Source organism: Lontra canadensis, unplaced genomic scaffold (genome assembly GCF_010015895.1).
Source record: "Lontra canadensis isolate GAN:19392208 unplaced genomic scaffold, GSC_riverotter_1.0 scaffold126, whole genome shotgun sequence".
Classification (NCBI taxonomy): domain Eukaryota; kingdom Metazoa; phylum Chordata; class Mammalia; order Carnivora; family Mustelidae; genus Lontra; species Lontra canadensis.
This window is the reverse complement of record NW_022631120.1, coordinates 1,883,334-1,902,737: the sequence shown is the minus strand read 5'-3', so window position 1 is coordinate 1,902,737 and position 19,404 is coordinate 1,883,334. Positions and strand designations below refer to the sequence as shown.

Sequence of the window (19,404 nt, the reverse complement as noted above, 5' to 3'; positions counted from 1 at the left end):
CTGAAGTCATTGAACTCCATTTATTTCTTCCTACTGTTTGTGCTTTCTGTTTTTAACTTTTAGTTTCCTTTTCATATTCCCAGGTGCTTGCTTGATAACATGCAGCCGAGTCTGGGCTAATGTATTACAGTGTTCTTCTGCTTTATGGCCATTTTGGGGAGGCGAGGGCAGATTTTCATACACCAAGATGTTTTCATTCCATTTGCTGTGTTTTCGTTTCAGAGTTACTTTATATAGATTTGTCTCTTTGTTTAGTCATTTTGTGGATGTTCTTTTTTTTCTTAGAAAAATTTCTGTTTAAGAGTATACTCTTTCTAGTCAACAAAGCATGATTTTTTAAATTTAGAGTTTGTGTGGGGTTTGATTTTTTTATTTTTTTTTCATATTGGGGAAAGTGTGTGTTTCATGATTTTCTGGTAGGAGAGAGGTTCTCTTGTTTCTCATGTCTCTGAGTGTTGCTCCTTTGGTGTCCTTTATTACCTGATCTTTGGAGGGCCCATCTTTCTTCTCTGTTGACTTGATTCATCAAAGTCACGCAGTCTGACCAGCGCACCGTCTGAAGTCCCCTCCCTGCAGTCTGCGCTCTGTTGTTCCAGAGCTCATGCAGTCACGGCCGTGCTTGCTTGGCATGGTGGGGCTGGCTGGTGACGGGGACCGTGACCCTGCCGGCTGACATGCAGCCCAGGATCTGAATCACTGGGGAGATCACCAGTGCTCTGGGGCCTGTGCTGCTTTTTGCCATCACATCACAAACTCTGGGAGTCATAAGTGTGTGTACAGAGAAGTGTGAAGTGGTACCACCAGTCTTTAGTATGTTGTACTATTAAAACATTAAAAATATTGAGAGTTAAAGTGTTTTCTTTGTAAAAAAACATACATATATATATGTATATATATGTGTGTGTATACGTATATGTATCTATGAAGTAGTTTGGGCAGTGTTTGCCTTGTTTCCTTACGTGACTTAGGACAGGGAGGGAGCATCTTTTCTGTCTGGGTAAATGATCAGACTCCGTCCTAAGTTTATAGCAGTTGCCAACACTTTCTCCTTTGTGTTTTTGTCGTCGTGAAACATCTCCAAGGATTCCTTTCCCGTGAAGTGTTTTGGCAGCGTCTTCGCCCTTTGCGTCACAGCTGCGGTCCTCGCTCGGGCAGGTGCCCGCCTTCACGGAGTTCTTCTGACGGCGGCTCCAGGCGCCTTCCCAGGAACAGCCGTTTTTTTCCGTAACTCTGTGTTTGAGCTGCTTCTCGTTTCTTGCTTTGGTGGCCAGTCTTCTTTCAGTTCTGCCTTTTCAGAGAATGTCCTGTGGGTTTCTTACTAAGACAGAGGAGGAGACAGCACAGCCGTACAGGTTGCCGGCTGTGCATAAACTGAGTGAAGATGTGTGCAGTGCCCAGTTACTAAGACTCTGAAAAAGGTGGGCCTGGTTACTCATGGTGACGTGCACCTGTCGTTTGCGTGGTCATCTGTAAACTGAGGCGCTCGCCGCAGGCTGGTAGTCTGTGCAGTTGCTCATAGTTAATATGGCGTACTCGCGGAACTAGGACCAGATCGTGTTGTTCGGCTAAGCAGTGCTACCTGAATTTGTGCGCGTCCGAACTGCATAAAGACTGCTGGTGTTTCGCTCTTAGGGTGGACCTTCTCCCTCTGGTGGGAACTTTAGATCCATCCCATGCCTACCATTGACGTCCTCCTCATTTTCCACAGACTTGCCTTGCTCTCTGCAAAGGGGTGTCAGGAGTGGGAGAGGCAGCTTGCTGGGGTTGGAGGTTTCTTACTCTGTAGACAGGTAATTTAAAGCTCGTACATGTCTTCCAGCTTTGCTGAGGTTTCAGTTTTTTATAGTTGTGTTGTTGTTCTGTTCTGATTTTATAGGATTTGTGGGGAGATCCACGTTTAGGCAGGTGCTGTTTTCCTCGGCTACCCACAAGCCTCAAAGTAGACCTGTTCCATGTTCATAATAATTTATTAGTATAGCGTCTTTACATTTTCCTTAAACTTGTATAGTCTGGCAAGGAGGAAAAGAATAGGGTTGGGGTTTTCATTGGGTAGAGATCGAATATCTAGATGCCATCTTTGAACAGTCTGTCTCAGAATGTGCCTACTGTATGCATTTAGTGCTTTGACTTGATGAATAAGCCAAGACCTGGTACTTGAAAATGCCTACAACTACTCCTTTGGGGGAAAGTGAATATTTTAGGAGATATGAGGGAGAAACCAAAATCAGTCCAGAGACCAAAAATTAGCACAGTGAGGACTTACTTATTATTTCCCTATTAAACTGAACAATGTTTTTCTTTTTCAGTCCTATGACAATGGGCTGGCACAGGGAGCTGGACTTGAATCTCATGGTAAGACATCTTAAAGTAAATGAACGTGTAGTTTCTTTTGTTCCTTTAAATATCATAATGGTGTCTACGACATCGAGCACCCTGGAAGTTTGCCTCAGCCCATGGTTGTTGTCTTTCCTACTTCTCTCCTTTGACACTTTATGCCACTTGGAACGTCTTCTAGGTCAGTCATCCGTCCGAGAATGTTCAGACTAGGATATTTATACTTTTCTAGTATTTTCAGGTTATGTATTTGACTGTCCGCTGCATGGTAATGTCCTGGGGTGATTTCTTAAAATAGCACTAGAAGACAGCAAGTTTTCTTTTTTGGCATAACACCAAAAAGCTAGATGCAGAATATTAAGTGTGAATCAATGAACTTGTGAAGAAATGAAAATGTTTTGTTTACTTTTCTTAATATAATAATCCTTAGTCATTGCCATAAAACATTTTGCTGTATAGTAAAATGTTCTGTACATAAATTAATGCAATTTCTCCTTTCACCCTTTTCCCCACTTGGGGTGGAATCAGAATAGGGAGATGATATACTTAGTCTATCAGTACATCAATGGCCTGAGGTTTTTCAAATTGAGTATGTCCATGTAGGAGTAAGCTGCATGTTCCTTTTTATTTTCTTTTATTTTTTGCATGCTCCTATTCAATTTTTTTTTTAAATTTCTTTCTTTCCTTTTTTTTAAAGATTTTATTTTTAAGTAATCTCTACAACTAGCATAGGGTTTGAACTCACAGTCAGCACTTGCATGCTCTACTGACTGAGCCAGCCAGGCTCCCCAGCCGTGTTCCTTTCTTTAAAAAGAAAGAGCCTAGATCAAGGAGGCACCCTGAGTGAACACCTTAAGGTTCCTCTTTATTTTGGCAGTCTCTTTGTGCTCGCCTTTTGTGTCCCTCCCTCTGGCAGCATGGGAGTGGCGGGAACAGATCTCAGAAAGAACAGGTCTCAGCCCTGATACCTGCTTGGGACCTGGCCCCTTGCTTATTCTCTCTGAGGGTTTCCTCGTTGACAGACAAGAAATAATTGGACCTTCCTTTAATTTTAAAATTGTTGCTAGGATTCTGAGATAAGGGGGGAATGTGGTTTGGAAACTATAAAACGTGTATAAAATGATACTTTTCACATACACTCCCTGACCCATATCGTTGTACTTCCCTGAGACCTTGTCCTATCTGGTCTTCTCCCTCTCACACATCTGCACTCCCTCCTTCAGTGTCGATATTTGCAGAGTGCTTATTGCGAAGGGCCTTGTAGAAGACAGTCTCGATGTTTCCTCTGCAGCTGTGCTATAATCAGGACACCACAATTCCCGTGTGTGCCTACACTTGGATGAGACTGGGCTTGGGGCAAGCTGTAATAGCAGTCACTGGTCCTCACCACTTGGTGAGGAGGATATGTACTTGTAGGTGCACAGAGAGGAAATCTGGCGTCTGTGAATTTCCGAGAAGCCAGGGTCTTGTGCTCAGTATTGCAGAGGGTGTTAATGATCACTTTGGCCGAGGACAGACGTCACCAGTATTGGAGACCTGTGGAACAGATGCTGTGGGTCCCAGGAAATGGGGATTGCATTTGTTGGGACGTGAAGCAGAGGGCTGCTCAAACATGATTCTCGCTGACAGATCCTGTCAGGAAAACGTGTCTCGCTGAGTCACTCTAGTAGTGATTTTAAGTCTATACGACTTGAGTAGGATTACACCCATTGAGATCAGCAGCCGTGGACTGTGGTTGGTGCCAAAAGCTTCTGTCTGTCTTCCTTTTCTCTTTGATTTGTTTGGTGGGCTTGAGACCCACAGCTCCAGAGGAGGGCGTCCTACTCAGGGTGCCACAGTGGGCTGGCGTCCTGCAAATGGGCTCCAGGAACACCCAGGTACCGCTCCCTCCACCTTGCGTGTCTGGAGCCCCCTCTCAGGACACCACAGTGTGCGCACGCAGGTCAGGTGTCATGTTCTCTGGGTGCTGTGAGGTTTGATAGGCTAGGGAGCCTGCTCTGGAGGCCCTTGGTGTGCCTTCCTTCCCTGCCTTCTCTCCTCTCAGCACTGGCCAGCGAGACCTCCTCCTCAGAAGTCAGCCTGCAGGTTGGCTACCCCTGCATGCCTTTGTCTTCTTCCTTCTTCTTCTTTGTCTTGTTAGTCTTTTCAGAGAAATAAGCCAAATACACTCTTCGCCCTTCTCCACAAGTGGCTTTTCTTAAGCTTTCTGTATAAGCCCCAGCAGCTTATGGAGTTTCTTTTGTAAAATCCCTCGTGATCGAGAGATTTCAAGCCCATTGTCACTGTCTCACTCCTCGCCTCGTGTTTCCTGAAGCACCGGAAGCTGTTAGCCTCTCCCCTGCATTCTGGAAGTGTCAGGTTCTTCTTGCCGGCTTTCTCAATCGCTGTTTCTGGCTCCTTCACCACGCTTGTGTCTTCTTCCCACTCACTTACCTGGACCCACCTTTCTTCTTGCCTTCGGGTGGTTCCTCTTTCTGAATCTCAAAGCCCTTCCTGGACTTGTGGTTCTTTGTACACAGAACCCTCCGCCCTCACCTCTAGCTTACACTCGGCTCTTTCATATCCCTCAGGTCCTGGCTCCAATGATTGCTTTTAATTGTCATTTTTGAGATTGCAAACCGCCCACACACACTCTGTTGCCCATCCTCCTCTGCCCTTGTTTTTCTCTATATTCTGTTTTATCGTGTGTGTATTTTTCGTGTGCGCAAGAGGACAGAGATCTTTGCCTGTTTCAGTCACTGTTGTGTCCCCCTCACCTAGAACATGCAGTATGCGCTGGGATGAACTATGGTGGTTTTATTGGTCCCCTCCAGAACGCTCTTCCGGATCTGTCCTTTTGCTTCGGAGCTGCAGGGCGCCCTCCCCGCCTGCCGGCCAGGTACATGCCCTTCCGTAGCTCTTCAGTGTCATAAGCTGCAGTTTTAAAGCCATCATTTTTTCGTTCCTTTCTCTGGTGCCTGCATTTGCCCCTCAGGAATGTGAAACAACTACTTCCAGATCTACTGGTTTTTCAGTTCATAGAAGCCAGAAGTCCGGAACTCGGGGTGTTTGATCTCGTGTTCTGTTTTGTTTTGTTGTTTTGTTTGCCTGTTTGCAGTTATGCCAGTGTTCTCCCGTAGGTCGCCTGTTTATAATCCTTGATCTACAGACTGAAAGGACTGGAATTTACGATGAAGCAGTTGCTCATCGTAACTGTGCCAGCTACCAGTTAGTCTCATTTAGTCCTCGCACCAGCCCTCTGGGAGTGTGAATGGGAGTCACATCTTTGTGTGACTCAGATTCCACCAGGGACGCGAAACCCCATGAATAGTAAAGAACCTGGGTTTATCCTGGGAATAAGATTGTACACGACTTTGGAGGAATCTGGAGAAAGAAGGACCTAAAGGGGAAGTTGGTGGAGGGGAAGTCACTGACAGGCCATCCTGCAGCTCTGGCCCGGGTGGACAGCGAGACCTGGCAGGAAAATCTGGAAGGTCAGGGGCATCCAGCAGCCAGAGCAGGGCTGTGGTAGAGGAGTTTGGTGGGGGCTGTTGCTCCGGCATCTGACTGTGGGTGTTGGGTCACCAGGGCAAGTAGTAAAGCAGACTTGCATTCCAAGTATGTGGGAGAATCAGGGCAAGGTGCAGTCTCCTGGCACCTCTCTCTTTTTGTCTCTTGGCTCCTTGAACCACAGCCAGCATAGTGTCTGCTGCTTCTCTCTCTTTCCACGGATCCCACCCAGACTTGGACTACAGACCCCATAGGGAAGCACTTCAGGCCGAGCCGGGTGGGCACGGTAGCAAACCACCACAGTAACCGTTGCCATTTTTCTCAGAGTTGGGACTTCCTCAGTAAGCTCATCTATCATCGGGTATGTGGCGTAGCCCGCTTGAAGCCCTGTGCATGCTCAGCAGGGCCTTTCTGCCTACGTTTGCATCCCTCATTTAGTTCTCCGTGTCCGCTTCCAGCCTCGCTTCGTAGTCGCACACGTGAGCCACCCTTCTGTGTATCCCAGGCTGCAGGGAACATGTGTTCCCCAGATGTTCTCATGTGCCTTTTCCCCTCGGGACGTTGCTGACATTCTTCCCTTCCCTGAAATCATCCCCTTCCACTTGCTTCTCCTCTTTTCCCTTTTTCTCACCTTCCGAGTTTTGCCAATCTGCCTTTGGCTGATTCCATTCTCTTTGAAGCATTTTATCATCTCTCAGCCCCTGGCCCGGAGCAGTGCCTCCCTTTTCCGTATTCCAGCATACTTGGTTCATACCGTCTTCATGGCACTCCGTTTGCCTTAGCGGCTCTACCACTTTGTGAGCCGGTAGGTCTCATTAGCGTCCAGCCCTGTACCATGCGGCTGGCTGTCCAGCAAGTGTTTGAAGTGGCTGCCCTCTCTCCCACTCGGCATCCCGAAGCTTGGGAGGCTGGGTGGGCTGCGTCCTTCTGCTGCAGGCTGTTCTCCCAAGACTGCTTAGCTGAGACAGCCCATTTGTCCTGCAGACCAGACAGGCACACAATACCCTTCTAGGCTGTGGTCATCAGATGTGAGGATTCCTTCTTAGCCTAGTGAGACTCTTAAGCGTTAGCACAGTTGTACGGTAAAGTGGTCGTGTGTTTGGATTTGCTTTGCTAGGATTAAAGCTATTGTCTCCTCTCAGGATTCATGATGTAAAAGTAATAGTTCAGGCGCCTGGGTGGCTCAGTGGGTTAAAGCCTCTGCCTTCGGCTCGGGTCATGCTCCCAGGGTCCTGGGATCGAGCCCTGCATCGGGCTCTCTGCTCAGCAGGGGGCCTGCTTCCTCCTTTCTCTCTGCCTGCCTGTCTGCCTACTTGTGATCTCTGTCAAATAAATAAAAGTAAAATCTTTAAAAAAAAAAAAAAAGTGATAGTTCGGATAAATAAACTTGATTCCATGGTTCTTCAAAACTGTCTCTACTACTTAATCCAGAAGAGAAATACTCAGCTCTTTGCCCTAATTTCATGTAAGCATTTGGCTCCTTGAATTTTCCTCACTTTACCTTTCCATGGGGTGTTTAATTATGAAGTGGTGTAATTTTATTTGTATACCTACTTTTATCTTTCTACTTCATCTGCAGCTATATGATTGTTAACCTTCTTAAGTTATGTATTTCAGAGCATATGGACTCCTTCATATAATTTGGCACATGCAAATAAATACAAGACAGTGCTTAAAATTGGGCCTTAAAACCTTATGGGAGCAGTAAGTTAACTTATACCTGTTAAACACTGTTAAAATGTAAGTAAGTCCTAGCATCCATGACTAGAGGTAGGAACACCTCCTTCACCTTGCCCCCAGCCCCTGCACCGCCCCGGGAGCAGTGAGGTCGGTTGTTCGAGAGAACAAGCCTTGAGGGTTCCTTCCGTCTATGTGTGGTGTCCATGGCTGTGGTATTCTGCACACAGGAAGGATCTGTATGACCGGAGCATCTGACCTCAGTTGACAGACTCAGCAGGGCAGTCTTTCTCTTGCTGGCATGTGCCTTAGTGTGCTTTGCTGGAAGAGCCTTCAGGACAGAAGGTTCTTTTCATACCTTCTCCAACCAAGGCATAATGAACACAACTTAACCTTCTCTTGATGAATTCAGAAACTTAGGAGAAGCGGTTTTGTATTGTACTTTAATGTAATGATGTGATACTCTTTTTTTTTTTTAAGATTTTATTTATTTGACCCAAGGATAAAGAAAAGCATGTATTTCAGAGATGAGGAAGAACTGATTAAAATTATATTATTTAAATATCGTTAAAAATTTTTGTTAAATCTTGGGGTACCAAGTTCAGTTGAAATTAAAGATTACTTTTAGAATTTGAGCATAAAAAACACTTAGTACCAAATAATTTTTTTACTATAAAATAGGTTCATAGGGAATTGAAAGTAATTTTAAAGTATCATGTTTCTATCTTGCCTTAGCAGAGTAATAAAAATCAAGATTTGCTAGTAACAATTAATTTTGAAAACAATTCATTTGAATTAAAAACAAATCTTTCTTTTTTTTTTTTTTAGATTTTATTTATTTATTTGACAGACAGATCACAAGTAGGCAGAGAGGCTGGCTGAGAGGGGAGGAAGCAGGCTCCTCGTGGAGCAGAGAGCCCAATGTGGGGCTCGATCCCAGGACCCTGGGATCGTGACCTGAGCCGAAGGCAGAAGCTTTAACCCACCGAGCCACCCAGGCACCCCTGAATTAAAATAAAAAACAAATCTTAATACTATCATAGTACTGCCAAGAAGAAAGACCAATATTAAAAAGATGTGTTTGAGAAGCTCATTATAAAAGTTTATTCACATATGATTGGTTTACATGAAGACATTTGAAGTAAATTTCATCTTTAAGACAAAAACTTCATGAAGACTGTGGAAAATGCTGACTGGTTTATCGTTGTTAAATGTTAATAAAATTTTGAAGAGAATTTTGTTTTAAAAAGAAAAGAATTTTATTTATTTGAGAGAGAGCTTGTGCAAGTGGGGGGATGAGCAGAGGGAGAGGGACAAACAGACTCCCCTCTGAGCGAGAAAGCCGAAGGTGGGGCTTGACTTCCTGACCTAAGCCTAATCAGACGTTCAAGACTGAGCCACCTGGGTGCCCCTGTAATTATGTAATATTCTTGAAATTTTTTGAAGCTTTTAGGAATCATTGACATAACCTTATTTAACCCCTTTTGGTGTTAAATAGAATATGAGTTCCTGTGCCCACTTCTTTATATTTCTTAATTGGCTTATTACGTTGTTACCTATCTTTTCTTGCTCTTTGTATCTGTGTCTAACACTCTCCTAAGTTAATACTCTTGGCCCAGGTTTTTAGAGTTGGTTTTTAAGAATTTTGTGTGAAATGAGAACCTCTCAGGGACAAATGTTGGTAAATGAATTTTAGCTTAAAGCATAGACTTTGCAGTAAGTATTCTTAGCTATTCAGACCTCAGACTTACTTCAAAAGTTATCATTGTGCAAAGCTGGTGATTTGGGCAAAGTAGAGAGTATTTTTACTTTGAATTGTGCCAGTGTGCTTTAAAGAATCCTAACAAGTAATTTGGAGAGTAACAATTAAATGCCTCTTTTTACCTTTTGGTAGGTTTTTGTTGTTGTTGTTGTTGTTTTACGTTTGATTTATTTAAGTAATCTCCACACCCAACGTGGGGCTTGAACTCACAACCTTGAGATCAAGAGTTGCATACTCTTCCAACTGAGCCAGCCAGGCATCCTTACTCTTTGGTAGTTAGTGAGTACATATTATCTGTTGGAGATTTTATATTTAATGATATAATAATACCTAAAGTCCTGGCCAGGTTGTCATGAAATAGAAATTGAAATTGGTGGGTCACTCAAGAGGAAGTAAGATTGGTAGTTGTTTAATAGAAATTATTCTAGAAGGTTATTATAAATTTGTTTTATTTTTCTGTTTTTATTAACTTATGGCTGATGTAGATCTCCCAAGTCCCTGGGAAAATTCTGAAGATTAAGTAGTTCTTACTGACATTGACCTTTTCAATGTGATAGCTGCCTTGAGTTTCCTAGAGGGAACACTCACTTGTCTTCTGCCAGAGAATGCATGAGGACTTACACAGTAAAAGGGAAGTTGTAGGATGAAGCGTATTATAAACCATTTCCGTAGCAGAAATTTATCAGTAGGCGAAGTCATGATAAATTGGAATAAGTATTTTTGTATTGTTTGGACTTGACCAAATAGTGCCAGTGAAAAGTGTTGTTTCTTGTTCCTTTGTGGACAAATACAGACTTTTCAGTTCCTGAGGAAAGGAATCACTTTTGCGAGTATATTGGTTTCCTGCTGCTACTGTAGCATTTTGCTGTGGACTTAGGGTATAAAACAGTGCAAGTCTATTCTCTTCCAGTTCTGGAAGACAGAAGTCTGAACTGCACTTCACAGGGCTGGTTCCTTCTAGAGGCTCCAAGGAAGAGTCTGTTCCTTTGCCTCTGCCAGCTTCTGGTGGCTGCCGACGTTCCTGACATGTTGCCAAGTCACTCTAGTCTCTACTTCATACATCACTGCCTCTTTCTGTAATCCCCTTCTGCCCCCTTTGTAAGGACACTTGTGGTTGCATTTAGGGCCCACCCAGATAATCCAGGAAAATTTCTCCCATCTCAAAATCTGTAATCACATTCATGCAAAGTTCCCTTCTGCTCTAGGAGGGAACATTGACGTATTCCAGGCATTAGGACATGGACATCTGAATCTTTGCAGGCCGTTATTCAGTCTGCCACAGGGAATGGTTTCTCCTCGTGTGTCTCCTTCCTGACAGGCTCTTCTCCTCCCCCTGCCCCAACACCATCTCTCCCTCATCCCTTGCTTTCCTTAAGTTTTTTAAGCTGAGTAGTATCTTACCTTACAAGCTTCTGGCTTGTCTCTGTCATCTGTGAAAGCTAGTCTGGTCTCAGGCAGATGGAACCTTAGTTCATGAGCACTGTACGGTCTTTAAGGGAATGAAATCAGACTGGGAGGGCGACAGAGTCCTGGATAGGGAGTAGTACTAGGTTTCAGTGTCAACTCTTCCATTAAACCATGTAATTTTGAACATGTTCCTTAAACTCCAAAGTCTTTTTTTTCCCATAAGTGAAATATTTCTTAAAGCTTTAAATTATTTTAAATTCTTGTCTTTTTCATCAAGTTAATATTGAAGGCTAAACACTGAAGACTTCAGTGCCTTCTGGTTATTTTAAAGGTATAATTAATTGTCTTCTAAATTTATTTGATTTCCAGAATTATATAACCATGGTTTTTTTTTTCTCCAGCCATTTATGCTATTTTCCTAGGTATCTGATTTGACATGTGAAGTATTGTGTGGTTTCGATTAACAGGAGGATCGACTTTCTGTGGCATCGCATCACTGTGTCTGATGGGTAAACTAGAAGAAGTTTTCTCAGAAAAAGAATTGAACCGGATAAAGAGATGGTGTATAATGAGGCAACAGAATGGTTATCATGGAAGACCTAATAAGCCCGTAGACACCTGTTACTCTTTTTGGGTGGGAGCAACTCTAAAGGTAAGAGAAAGAATAAAATTGAGAAACCTATACTCTATTGATACAAACTGTGCTTCAAAAGGTTTGGTCTTTGTAATGTTCATTGAGTACCGTGGACTTAGGCTGCTGAGTGTTTTCTGTTGCTCTGGCAAAGCTAATCTCTGTATGGTTTTTCCATAGATTTCACGTATCCGTTGTGTACTTGAAAATTGCCATTCTAATAAAACTTAAGTGGCCCAGAGCATACATAAGAAAGGATAAGGTTGTAAAAAATCTTGTTACCAAAACTGACCGGTAGTCAATCTAGAGCAGGGATCTGTCTGAATATAACAGTAAAGGCTTTATAGGAAATTAATATTCTTAAAAGATAAACCATGGGTATTTCTTTGAAAATAGTTTGTGGTTTTTAATTTTTTATTGATTTGTTTGGCTAACCCTTCTGAATGACTCAACTGATTGACACATTTGCACATTTCTCTTCATCTCTTACCTTGTGACATGCCCAATTTCATAAGCTTATTAACCACTAAATACCCTCAAGTTTGTTCTGTTTTTTTTTTTTAAGATTTTATTTATTTATTTGACAGAGAGAGATCACAAGTAGGCAGAGAGGCAGGCAGAGAGAGAAGGGGAAGCAAGCTCCCCACTGAGCAGAGAGCCCGATGTGGGCCTTGATTCCAGGACCCTGAGAGCATGACCTGAGCCGAAGGCAGAGGCTTAGCCCACTGAGCCAGCCACCCAGGAGCCCCTCTTGAGTCTTTTCAATATGACCTTGGTAGTCTTTGAGAACTTTCTGAAAGCAACCATTTTTACACATTTTAAAAATTCTTAATTCGCTATCACCATAAGTTTAACTGATTTTTTTATTGTTGTTTTTAGAAATATTTTCTATTTTATTTTTTTAACTAAGTTCTGCACCCATCATGGGGCATGAACTCATGACCTTGAGATCAAGAGTCACATGCTCTACTGACTGAGCCAGCCAGGGACCCCAACTTTCAGTGATTTCTTTTTTTTTTTTTTTTTTTTTTTTTAAGATTTTTATTTATTGATTTGACAGACAGAGATCACAAGTAGACAGAGAGGCAGGCAGAGAGAGAGAGAGGGAAGCAGGCTCCCTGCTGAGCAGAGAGCCCGATGCGGGACTCGATCCCAGGACCCTGAGATCATGACCTGAGCCGAAGGCAGCGGCTTAACCCACTGAGCCACCCAGGCGCCCCTTTCAGTGATTTCTTAACTTCTCTTTAGACATATCTTTGATTCCCAACTATGGAGAATGAAGATTTAACCTCCCTTTTTTCAAGCAGATTGTTACTGGTTATATAGTTTTTAGTTCTGAACTTTTTCTCTTCCTCTTCCACCTTCTAATTCTGTCATATTACCTTTACTTTTATAATGTCAAGTTAAGTAGCATTTATATTTTATTTAGTAATAATGTTCACGTATTTTATTCTTTGCCTGTAAGTTGATTCTAAAATTTAAAAACCAAGAATCAGCACTTAACTATGATCATGTAAATACTGTTTATTGCTGAACCAAGTACAGTCTTAAGATTATAGTTTCTTCTTACGTAATGGCCCATATGCCACTTGATGGAACATGTTTCTAGCTGATGGATTCTAAAGGGTCTCTTTCCTTTTTATTGTATTGACTAAACTAAAATGAATTAATAAGTTTGTTTCTTACTTGTATCGTAATTCTTTTAGGCGTTGTTTTTCTTTTTGAGAAATAATGCTTCTTTTTTTTTTTTAAGATTTTATTTAATTTGACAGAGATCACAAGTAGGCAGAGAGGCAGGCAGAGAGAGAGAGGGGGAAGCAGGATCCCTGCTGAGCAGAGCGCCTGATGTGGGGCTTGATCCCAGGACCCTGGAATCATGACCTGACCTGAAAGCAGAGGCTTAACCCACTGAGCCACCCAGACCCCCGAGAAATAGTGCTTCTTTAATCATTCGTATAGTGCTTCTTTAATTGTTCGCATCTTCTGTGGCTCTTTGATTCATTAACATACTTTTAACTGCTCTGTGTCTTTTTTTTTTTTTTTAAGATTTTATTTTATTTATTTGACAGGCAGAGATCTCAAGTGGGCAGAGAAAGAGAGAGGGGGAAGCAGGCTCCCTGCTGATCAGAGAGCCGGATTCGGGGCTCAATCCCAGGACCCTGGGATCATGACCTGAGCCAAAGGCAGAGGCTTCAACCCACCCCTTGACTACTCTGTGTCTTAACAGAAATTTTTTGAACTCTCTTGTCTACCTGTCTTGTTTCACCCTCTCCCACACCACTTTTCATAGTTTGGTTTATCCTTTATTTTTTCCTATTTAATGGGATCTTGAGAGACAGAATAAATATATATCCTAAATTTTAAAGCTACATAGTTTTTTAATGCTAAAATTGTATTTGTCTCACCTTTTACCTTTCCTGATTAAAAAGCTACAATTTTTTTTAACTGTTCTCAAATAGAACTGTCTCTAATCATCTTGTTAATAATTTTTGTTGCTCTTTTTTGAAATATTTTTGGTTCAGGTTACTACCGGTCTATAAGTAATAGTTCAAAGGCCTATCATAAGAATTAAAATACAGTTAGATAAAATTGTCCTTTTTAAAATGATTGATTAAGTTGAACAGTTGACAGAGTTGTGTTTTGAACCAAGCTAAATGTGGTGCAATGGGAATAGTTGGGCATGGTTCAGAAGAAGGAAATAGTGAGTAGGATAGGTAAAGGAGAGTAGCTGTGATATGACAAAAATAATAATAATGTGGTTGATTGATTCTAACTGCTGAAGTCTCCAGAGGCTTGCTTTGAGAGCCTTAGCTAAAGAAAAGCATATTTAATTGATGTATAACTGAAAATTGAGCCAAAGGTCAATATGAAAGTTTGATATCAGTAAATTTATATTTGTTCTGTCATTTTAGCTTCTGAAAATTTTTCAGTACACCAACTTTGAGAAAAATAGAAATTACATCTTATCAACTCAAGATCGCCTGGTAGGTGGATTTGCCAAGTGGCCAGATAGTCATCCAGGTAATTTATTTTTTGTATGAATCTAGAACAACTTTATTTTGTTTCTTTCTTGAGTAGACTCTCAGGCATCTTTGCAGTAAGGGCATAAGATAGAAAATTTAACTACAGTTGTAAACTTAAAGAATATGTTTTTTAAAAAGGTATTTTTTAAGTTTAGGGGAAGTTTGGCATGTTGAGGGGTATAAAGGAAGGGTTGGATTGTCAAGATGTATTGCTATAGTATGCCTTTTTTTCCATATATTTTGCTTACCCATGTTTTATTTCATTTGAGGCAATGAGGCAGGTGGTTTCAATGGGACCAGTCCAAAATAGAGAATCATTTGGTCCAGTCAGAATCTTTAGGATTATTACCTGTCACTGGAGCTAGGTAAAATGAACTACTAAGTCCAGAAGGGAACCTGTTCTTAATCTGTTCAGAAGCCATTAAATAAATTTCTCTAATTCTGAAGGTAGTTGTCTGTCACTATCCATACCCTTGTTCTCTGAATTTTAGCAGATTCGGGTTGTTTTTTTTTTAGAAGGATACTTTGCCAATCTGAACTCTTATTCACTGTCTACAACTCGGGAGCCAGATAGGTTCAGACAATGTGATATTCATTGCTTTCCAAACTCAGGAATGGCAGAGAAGTAAAGAACAAAAGATTCTTAGATTTAATAAGTACAGTTGATCCTTGAACCACACAGGTTTGAATTGTGCCTATCCACTTATAAATGGATTTTTTCCGATAAATATTATATTATACTATAAATGGATTTTCTCTTCAGTGCTTTTCATTTCTAAAGCCAAAGAATGTTTTTTCCAGTTTTATTAAGAAATCCTTGACCGACATCACTGTGTAAGGTAAAAGCACACAGCATGATGGTTTGATGTACATCTGTTGTGAAATGACTACCAGAGTAGGCTCAGCTAGCACCTGTCTCCTCACAGCGATACGGAAGGAAAGAAGGCAGTAGTAAAAGGCAAACAATTTATTTTTGTGATAAGTCTTAGGATTAACTGTCCTAACATGTTTCCTGTATATCGTACAGCAGGGTGAGCGGTAGTCTTACGTTGGGTATTACACCTCCAGTACTTACTTATTAGTGGAAGTTTGTTCCTTTCAACCCCCTTCCTCCAGATCCCCCTCCCCCGACCCTCACCCCCACTAAGCACAAGTCCAGGCTCTTTTTCTATGAGTTTGGTTTTTGTTTTTGGTTTTTAGATTCCACATATAAGTGAGATCACACAGTATTTGTCTTTGCCTGACTTATTTCACTTAGCATCACACATCTTCAAGGTCCATCCATGTTGTTGCAAATAGTTGGATTTCCTCATTTTTATGGCCAAATCATGTTCCATTGTGTATGTATCTACCACAAATTCTTTATCCATGTATCAGTCGGTGGACACTCAGGTTGTTTCTGTATCTTGGCTATTGTACATAATTCTGCTGTGAACATGGAGGTGTCGATTCCAAGTTAGTGTTTTCATTTCCTTTGGGGACATTACTGAATCATATGGTAGTTCTGTTTTTAATTTTTGAGGCTTCTCCAGGCATTTTTCCGTAGGGGCTCTGCCAGTTGACATTCCCGCCAACAGTGCATGAGGGTTCCCTTTCTCCACATACATGCTGGCATTTGTTATCACTTGTCCTTTTGAAGATGGCCATTCTAGCAAGAGTGACATAGTATCTCCCTGTGGGGTTTTTTTTTTTTTTTTAAGATTTTATTTATTTGACAGATCACAAGTAGGCAGAGAGGCAGGCAGAGGGGAAAGCAGGCTCCCTGGTGAGCAGAGAGCCCGATGCAGGGCTCGATCCCAGGACCCCAAGATCATGACCTGAGCCAAAGGCAGTGGCTTAATCCACTGAGCCACCCAGAGATCCCCTCTCCCTGTGGTTTTAATTTGCATTTCCCTCATAGTTATTGATGTCCTGCATCTCATCATGCACTGGTTGGCCATTTATATATCTTCTTTGGGTTACTTGGGTTTCTTTTTTTCTGTTGAGTTATGGGAGTTCTTTCTGGGTTTTTTTTGTTTGTTTGTTTTATGTTCTAATTTCTAAAGCAAAATAAAATTTTTAAATTTTGCTATGTGTTACCATAGCTAGAAAAATCTTAGGGCAGTACCTCAAGAAAACTGAGAATTGTCTTGACAACATTGTTTTTCATCAGAGCTTGTACTATTTTAATAAATACTGTACTATTTTAACAGATGGGAATAGGGAAATGACAATATCTTGGAAAACTTGTCTGGTATAAACATACTGAAATACATTTTCAGTATTTACAATAGATATTTTTTAAGATTTCTTTATCTTAGCAAGTGTGAGTGGGGGGAGGGGCAGAGGGAAAGAACCTTCAAGCCGACTCCATGCTGAGTGCAGGGCTCACGAGGGGCTCGATCTCACTACTCCTGAGACTTATGACCTGAGCCAAAATCAAGAGTCAGATGCTTAACCAACTGAGCCACCCAAGCTCCCCAGAATAATTTTTTTTTTTTTTAATTCTTGAAGGTTTTTTCTGGCACTTAGTTGCTAACTTTAACATATATGTAAGTACTTGGATGTAATACTTTTTACAGATATAGTAAAATGTCTTCAGAACCTGTAAACTGCAGAGGATAGAAAGTCTGTGTATCATAAGTTGAATTTATGTGGAAAGGCCTTTTTAATAGGACCTTTGGGGAAATCATTTTTTAAGAGTTTTTAAAATTAGCATATTCTTGGTTCTAGTTAATTTAGTAGCAGATTTAACACAAAGTAATTCTTATATATTTACAGAAGAAACTTAGGAAAATAATGCACTTCTATTATGAAGAACCAAATATTTCAGCATTTGATATGCTTGAATACACCTACAGATAAGGAAGCTTAAAAAAAAAGCTTTGAGCTTTGGAACAATTAAGTTCTGGTTCATTGGCTTTTACAAAAAGCTTTTTGAGGAAAAAAAATGCTTTATTTTTACATTATGTGGAAAGTAGAAGATCCTATTTATGTTATCCTGGATGGATTTTATTTCTCTTTTAGTTGCATTTTTTCCTAGAAAAGTTTCCTCATTCTAGTCAATAAAATACGTTGCTTTGTACCTTCTGTAATTTTAGAATAACTACAAGGAAAATTTCATAATACAGGGGAAATCAGATTTATTTTTTGTGGTCTGAAAATGAGAGAAAAGTGAGCCAGAGGAAACCTAAGCATTCTCTTGAGAGGCCATGAAGGAGGATTGACATGGGCCTCCACTACTGAGCTAAATTTTTCAGAAATAATCTTGACTAAGTACAACTGTCTATCCCTCTGTTTTGAAAAGTAGATGATGGTCATGTAAGTAAAACTTCCTAATTTTCCTGACAAAGTTTAAGTCAGTAACGTGTTCTGAACTTCAGTAGCTCCTGAGGCCATAAATGATGGCCAGCACAAAAAAAAAAAAAAAAAAAAAAAATGATGGCTAGGAAAAATGCCTGATGGCTACAAAATATATTTTTTTGTAGTATGCCCATAACGGCAGAGCTCTGAGCTCTTCAGAGTCCATATATGGCTGTCCAGCAGGCAGCAGCCATGTGATTCTTGTGGCCACTTGAGTGGAAGAGGGTCACTGCCCCCTGAAAGACAGGGAACAGTAGTGAGGCCAGTATAGAAGAAAGGTTATGGTATTTATAACCACAGAGAATGTGAGTTTGTTTTTACTGTCAGGTCAGCCATTTTTTGGATGACTGACATTCCCCTAAATAGGAAAACTAAATTTGGTACAGCATTCCATAACGGATTATTCCATTTAGGCATCTTTCACCGAACACAGTAGTGAGGTAGTATTGATCACGGAAATGTCAGAGGTAAAATTTAGTGGGAAGGGATATTGCTACTTAGAGTCAGAGGTTTATTTTCATTTTTCAGGAAAATTTTTCCTTTTATGATACAGAGCTAAAGCCTCTTGTTTCTGTATTGTGTAGGAAGCAAAGGGGAAACACCCTAAGTGAGAAATCTTGTATTACTGCTACTCTACTTTGTTTTTGAATCACAGAGGATGTTGAGAATGTCACCTTTTCATTTGAGAACTATTTTCCTTTGTTAATGATATTTGCTTGGATAAAATATCTGATTTTGATCATCTGTGTTTTTTTTTTTAATTAGTGTTTTGAGACTTTGAGAAAGCACATGTTTCAAAACCTGTACTTAACATTTTTCTAAATTTAATTTTAATGTGGTGAATAGATATGTAGCTATGGTACTTTGCAGCATGTACAAATAAGAATGCCTATTATGATAAAAAAAAATACCTCATTTTCAGATGCTTTGCATGCATACTTTGGGATCTGTGGCCTGTCACTAATGGAGGAAAGTGGAATTTGTAAAGTTCATCCTGCCCTGAATGTAAGCACACGGACTTCTGAACGCCTTCGAGATCTCCATCAGAGCTGGAAAACCAAGGACTCTAAACAGTCCCCAGAGAATGTGCACATCTCCACATGACTGACTTCACTTAGGTTGGGAGGGTGGGGGGATTTGTAGCATAACTGTAGCTCAAGGTTAAAAGCCATGTATAACCAAGTGTGCTCTTTTTCTAAGAGGTAGTCTCACAATCAAATCTCGTGCCGATGTCACTTTGGAATATGGTCTTGAGCCAGTAACCTTTGTACTGGGTTTCAAGAAAACCTTTGTTGAAGTTGGAACCACAGTGGACTCTGTTGTGGTTCTTAAATGTTTATACTGTATTTCTAAGAAGTTCTTTGAGGCAAATTAACTATATGTATGTAGGTTATCTTTTTAAAAAACTCTTCAGTACAAATTGTATCATACTATAAAGTGGACACAAATCTTCAAAACAAGTTTACAGTTCACTTAGCATTGATAATCTTTGGGTGAACACTTAGGGATCATTTAAAAAGCTTAATAGCTGATGGTAGAAAATTGCTTTAATGAATTAAGTATCTAGGATTCTTCTTTGAAAACAGATGGTTCCATAATTTTTAAAAAGAAGAATGACTTATTTTGGCTTATTAAGTGTGCCAGTTAAACTTATGTGGCCTATATAAATGAAATTAACTTCATAGCAAGGATGAATAGGCTTAACTAATACAGTAATTTTCTAAAAGGACATTGATTTA

General features: G+C 40.8%; 1 protein-coding gene across 1 annotated transcript in view; it reads left to right on the top strand.

The window, feature by feature from the left end:
- Positions 1–18,769, top strand: part of PGGT1B (protein geranylgeranyltransferase type I subunit beta) — a 51,264-nt gene extending 32,495 nt beyond the window's left edge. The window contains exons 6-9 of the mRNA XM_032842285.1: positions 2,307–2,352; positions 11,137–11,321; positions 14,213–14,321; positions 18,588–18,769. Coding sequence (XP_032698176.1) covers positions 2,307–2,352; positions 11,137–11,321; positions 14,213–14,321; positions 18,588–18,769 — 522 coding nt within the window. The remainder of the gene's footprint in view (positions 1–2,306; positions 2,353–11,136; positions 11,322–14,212; positions 14,322–18,587) is intronic.
- Positions 18,770–19,404: the final 635 nt, after the last annotated feature.